The 6183-nt window shown below is 32.7% G+C and overlaps 2 protein-coding genes across 5 annotated transcripts in view; one reads left to right on the top strand and one right to left on the bottom strand.

Moving 5' to 3' along the window:
• The window catches only part of LOC105185451 (FUN14 domain-containing protein 1), a 2394-nt gene extending 1078 nt beyond the window's left edge, over positions 1-1316 (top strand). For 3 of the 4 annotated variants that reach the window (XM_011144968.3, XM_011144969.2, XM_011144970.3), the window contains exons 3-4: positions 141-336; positions 1038-1316. In XM_011144968.3, the coding sequence (XP_011143270.2) occupies positions 141-336; positions 1038-1223 (382 nt within the window). In that variant the 3' untranslated portion in view covers positions 1224-1316. Of the gene's footprint in view, positions 1-140; positions 337-606; positions 722-1037 lie in introns of all 4 variants that reach the window. The other variant, XM_011144971.3, reaches the window with a different exon arrangement.
• Positions 1317-2046: 730 nt separating this feature from the next.
• On the bottom strand, positions 2047-6024 carry IntS9 (integrator complex subunit 9). Its single transcript, XM_011144973.3, has 11 exons — positions 5803-6024; positions 5335-5529; positions 4962-5124; positions 4658-4899; positions 4188-4434; positions 3924-4104; positions 3604-3839; positions 3121-3332; positions 2857-3042; positions 2535-2729; positions 2047-2393 (listed from the first exon to the last, which is right to left on the bottom strand). The coding sequence occupies exons 1-11, from the start codon at positions 5809-5811 to the stop codon at positions 2274-2276; spliced, it is 1986 nt and encodes a 661-aa protein (XP_011143275.1). The 5' UTR covers positions 5812-6024; the 3' UTR covers positions 2047-2273.
• Positions 6025-6183: the final 159 nt, after the last annotated feature.

Raw genomic sequence — 6183 nt, 5'->3', positions numbered from 1 at the left:
ATTATAATTATTTGCTTTGATATATTATTTTTGTAACCAAATGCTCATATGATGTTATTTATCAGATATATTTTTTATAATTTATAATATTGTTTCACAAGTAATAATTTTAATAACAAGTGAATAAATGACAAAATCAGGGTCACTGGAGTTGTCACTATGAAAATTGGAAAGGTAGCAGCCTGTGCAATTGGTGGTGGTATTATTATAATGCAAATTGCTGCGCATCAAGGTTACATAAAGATCAATTGGGATAAGGTAACAAAAAAAGCTGAAAAGATTTCAGATAAAGTAGAAGAGAAAATTACTGGCGAAGCACCAAATTTGATGGACAAGGTTGGTGCAAATATTAGTTTTCTATTTAATTTTAAATAAAGTTAAAGATTTAAGCTTGAGATAAAAATTTAAGATTTTTTCTAAATGAGAAAACCATACCAAGGTGAGTTTTCATTATTTTAACTGAAGGGGATACTCTTGAAACTGTATTTTCATTTATAATTTTATGTGAAAAATAAGTATTTCTTGCATCAACTTGATTATGAAATAGACTATTAAAAGATACTTTGTATATATACTTTTCATCATTTACATGTTTCTTGATTGCAGGTAAGAAAATTATGGAAAAGGAATTCATGTGTTGCTACGAGTTTTCTTGGTGGTTTCATTATTGGTTTAACTTGGTGAAGTAAAGAACAGTAACTTTGAAGTTTTATATGAAAATGTAAAAAAATGCTCACTATGTTGCCAATACATAATATATTATAAAAAGTATAATTATACTAATTGTTACAAAGACGAGACAATAGTGCAATATTATAATTTTAATAGTTTTGTTAACATATTATTGATGTAAGCATCAATCTTTATATTAGTGACAATTATCATGTCATCATCATAATTTTTTGTACAATTCTCAATAAAAACATTTCTTTATTCTACATTTAAAGAGATTTAAAGTGAAATTAATCTTAACAACAGAAACTTATTTATTTTTTGCTCCAATATGGTATTTGTTTTGATAAGAGATGTCGTTTTAGGTCGAAAGATTCGTCGATCGAAAGCTGGATAAAGCCGAACGGTTATTGAAACAAGGTGAAAAACGCACGCGACGCTGGTATCATACGTTAATTGGTGATGACAATAGCTTCCAACCGAATGAATTTCACTTCTTCCTATTGTCCTTCGTGGCAGGAGTTGCGCTTGGTGTCGCTACCGCCAACTAAGTAATAAGTCGCTGCACTCTGAATGTAACCAGGAAGGTCCATATTCACGCGGAAGATAGCTCCGTCATTGTCGATCATGACGACGTTGACGAATATCATATTATTGCGAATAAAGTGCGGAACAGAATCAACGAGTTGAAGAATTGGGTGGAAAATTATATTTAACGATATGCGCATCAAACAAATGAAAGTCTCTGATTTACTATGTCTGATATTGTGTAGAAAAAGAAACTAAATTATTTAAACTAGCACGATTTGTTAAAATTCATAAATTTTGTGATCTATTTTATATTTCATTTTATGAATTTATATTTAAATATTGTTATTATATACATATATATATATATATACATGTAGAACATGTACAAGAATTCTTGTAAAAACATGCATAATGAAAGTGTAAAATGTTGTTAGATATTTCCTGTTCGTTCAGAATGCAGCAAGAAATTAGTCACTTCAGAATATAAATTAATATAATATTGTATACTGTTTGTATTATTACTATAAAGGATTGCGAAACTTTTATTATTTATATACTTAATTTTCCAGTTATTAAATATTCCTATCGTGTCATTTATACTTATACAAACTTATTATTACCTATCTATAATAAAAATTCTTTAACGATATCAAGTAAACAATTTTGCGATCATTTAATTTAAGTCATGGTATCGTAAATTGCTTAATAATTGCTTAGTAACGATTGGAGGATAATATATTAATCTGATGTGGCCAATGTATGTGGCGATATTATTAAATGGATTATATCTTAATACAACATTAAAAAATTACAGAATTATATTAATATATTTAAAAGTATTTTCTTAAATTCTTACGTTTCTCCTATGTTATGTTACAAAATAAGATAGAAATTTTTCCGATCGTAGCCAATTCGGAATTTTAATGGTCAATAGCTGAGAATAAAAAGGGTATAAAAGGACGTTTCAAATTTCTTTTCAAAACATATATATGGGTATATATATGATGTCAGGTCTGTCATTATATAAAATATACATGAAAATGTTAGAATACTATAAAGACTAGCGTACTTCAAAATCTTTTCAAACATTGCATTATTATAGTTCTCAGACGTCTGCGGATTTTCTGATCGCCATTGCAGAATATATGTGTAGAATTGTCTCCGACCTGAATTAGAGTATCTTCGTCTTGCTGCAAGCGGACATGTATATCTAAAGTAAAGTTCTACCAAATTTCATTGAATAATCTGTGCAACGACAGACAACTTTTTCGTCAGCTTCAGAGAAGCTTGTATATGAAAAATTTAGCAATATTAGTAGAATATTGACGCACCAAGTGAATGCTGGTAGCAGTAGGGGTATGTTGCAACCTAGCACCCTGAAATCCTTCTTGGCTGAGCTTCTGAAGTAGCTCCTGTGGGTCTAAATTTCCATATTCGTGTTTCCTCTCCTTAAGAACTTCCTCCTTCACAGGCACTGGCGAACTCGACGATGCCTTCCTTTTAATACTCGATCTATCTTCTATAGCCTGCAAGTTTCATGTTTCCTAAATAGATATCTGTATCTCAACGTGTATTTCAGAACGTATTTCAGATCGAATGGGCAGTCTTTTATCAACGAAGAAATGCATACGCTAATATTAGTATAATAATTACCTTAATAGTGTATACATTATCCTTAACTTCCAGCTCACCGGTGACAGAGGCGAGACTCAAACCTGGACGTATTTCATTCGGCACGATGCTCCCTGCTAGCTCCGGCTCAATGAACACGCGACCCTTTTTCCGCTTTAACGGCAATTTTATCACTTCCCCGCGTTTAAATGTAATTAAAGGTTTTTCCTTAACAGAGAAAATATTAGGGATAGATATGACGACTAATTAAAATGTTTCTCGCGCTTCATAAAAAATAATACAAACTCCCACTGGTTCAATGACCAAGTCTGCTCTATGTGATGCTGTTAAGGGGGGTTGCGTGTAACACTCCGGTATGACTAAATGTTCCGGCTTCAGGTCCCGTATAAGTTTGTTAGCTTGAGTAAAGTTGAGAGACGTGTCGATGGGACAATGTACTGCTTTCATTGCTAACGGTTGGAACGGCGCGAGAGCGTCCAAATATGGAAAGTCCGGTTCTGTAAAATCGAAAGTGCCGTGATGCGATTGTTAAAAGATATTCATGTGTTTAATAAAAACTGAAACCTTGAAAATTTGATAATTTTTTATACAGAACAATAATCCACCATTATATTGAGTGTTTACAGCAATCGATAATGAAATAAAAAGTAGAGTATAGCTTTAAAGTTTCACATAGCAACACATGTCAAATGATCCAGTAAACCGCAAAACGAAAGAAAAACATTTGTCGCATCACTTGTCGGATCATTATTTCTACAAATAATCTACCTGTAAAGATTATTGTGTGCAAAGGATTATTGCCCCACAGCTGCACGAAATGCACGGCGTCGCCAAATCTAAGACTGGGATGGCCACAGAAAACGACGCAGGGTTGCCGATAATCATTACTGAACCCTTCTGCATACGTGGATGTGAAGTGCTTCAAACGGGCGTTCTTCACGAGGAAAGCATGAGGGAACGGTTCCTCTGGAAGATAAACTTTGTTTTGCTTATTTGTCGAGAGCCTAGAATGTAAACGACGATAATAAACTGGTCAAAAAATGTGTAAAACAAACATATGATGAGTCTGTTAAAATCATCGATTCTACCATTCAGCGAGTATATTTGAGTAAGCCAACGACGTTTCCGCCACCGGTGAAATGAAGAACAAAGGTACTTGAGTAAAACCCGATTTGTCCAAATGCGTGCTCAGACATTCGAACAGGTCGTACACCACACCAGAAGGATAGCAAGGTATCAGAACGCATCCCCCAGCTCTCAGTGTCACAGCTGCAAGATTGTCGAAGGATATGCAAAGTTGGCTGTGTAATAAACAAACGCTATGAAGAAAATGGTCAATTGAAGAGACTTACCGACGGTCATGCACAATTCTCCAAGCATTGTATCGGGATTAGCAGTTGGCGTTTGAGTTAAACCTGTCAATATCAACATGTTAGCATTCTTCAATGTTGCTTGCTCCATAGGTTTTGGGTGAGTGGTTAACGTGGACGAACCGCTAACGAAAGCGACTTTCTCATGGTCGGAAGATATCAACCAATTGCTGCTTCCTAAACAATATCCAGAACTGATAGGAGTCACTATTAAAGCGCCATATATGTCCTACACATAATTAAAATGTGATTGAAGAATTATTTATTTTACTATATTAATTATAAACTAATCCATTCATCTACTTTTTATATGGAAAATGTTTCCAATTTTATAGGTTTTATCAATTGATTAAATTTGTCTTTTCTTTTTCCTAAGTTGAATAATTTATTCTTTGCTTCTTTATATTAACTTTATAGTCTATATCTCTGCAACCTGTCTCTCTCTAACTTACCAATTTCTGATCATATCCAACTAATTGGATGTTTGACAATGCCGAGTTTATAGCTGACACAGAATAAATATGTCTCCAAGATTTTGGTTTAATTACATCTGCTAATGGACATGGCAACACATGTAACATTTCCTTCCAGTGTTTGGCCAGTGTAGTTTTTGGAGTTTGCTCAATAAATTCCACCAATTCCTCCATGAAAAATCGTCCAATTTGCAATGTGGGCTCAGTAGCATATATTATACCTTTGACATATCATATTTTTAAAACTATACTATGTTATATGTCATCTTTATATATAATGTACCTTTGAAACCAGTGCCTTCTGTTATAAATGGGAGCGCAAGCATGCAAGTGTAATTAGATATTAAAATAGCATCAATCTCAGAGAAATCTATTATTTTCTCCAAAGGAGGAGAAAACTCTGGAGTTGAGTCCACAAAGATCCTGCCACAGCATTCCTTCAACTCCTTAAAATAAAATGTACAAGTTATATACAATTCAGGAAATATATCATAAACACCTAATTCTTATATTTTTTTGTCTTTTAATTGTACTTTCTATATTTTGTTATTCTTTTCTTCTATTTTGCTGAGATTAAATATTTATATCTATTTCATTTATCATGCAAACATTAAAACATATAAAAAATATAACCAAAATATAAAATAGATACAAACTCCTTCAAGTTGCCAATCTTGCTGATTGTCACGTGGAACCCATGCTGGTAAAGAATTAAATTTGCTACTAGGGACCATGGGCAGAGGCATAAAATGTAATATGGATTGCATATTCAAACCACAGTCTAACATTAGTGTAATCCCTTTGAAGCTCAGAACCAAACATGGTTTGGTTGGTTCACTGGATAGACAATACTGGAAATAAATTGGAATGTTAGTTTATGAATACAATGCTTAATTTCTCAACAATATTAAAATAATGTAACGTTATTATTGTTCGATATCACTGTCATTTATGTCGTTTTCTCAATAAAAAATGTTATTAAAGTCCTGTTTCTGCAAAGAGGTTATGTTTACTCTTTAGAGGTTATAATGTAATATACTTCACAAATTACGTTTAATGTTATCAAACGAATATTAATGCTTGAATTTTATCGTTATTACTTAATTAAAAAGAGTTATAATTACCAATTTCATCTTCAGTTATTTATTTATGAGTCCCACATGAACGTATTTTCTGCATTAGTTCCTTTTTGAAAAATATCAAGTCAACAAGTTCGTAATTTTTGACTAAATTTTACGCACTATTGTAAGAAATATACAATAAAATATATTTTGATAGAAAAAAATAAATGTTTTGTTTTGCCTCTGACATATACAACTTGAAAATAAAACTCCGTATTCCATCTGTTACCATTCATGCTTATTTCGAGCTACGTTTCATATTCCGGCCACGGTATTCCTAAGAGGGCGCTAATGTACAGCGAGATTTTTCTGGTAGGCTAAATTCCGTAAAGTCCGTTCTACATTAGTCGCAAACCACAGAACGCAAGTCGCAAGTTGTAGGAA

Source organism: Harpegnathos saltator, unplaced genomic scaffold (genome assembly GCF_003227715.2).
Source record: "Harpegnathos saltator strain DR-91 unplaced genomic scaffold, Hsal_v8.6 scaffold519, whole genome shotgun sequence".
Lineage (NCBI taxonomy): Eukaryota > Metazoa > Arthropoda > Insecta > Hymenoptera > Formicidae > Harpegnathos > Harpegnathos saltator.
This window is presented reverse-complemented; position numbering and strand designations above follow the sequence as displayed.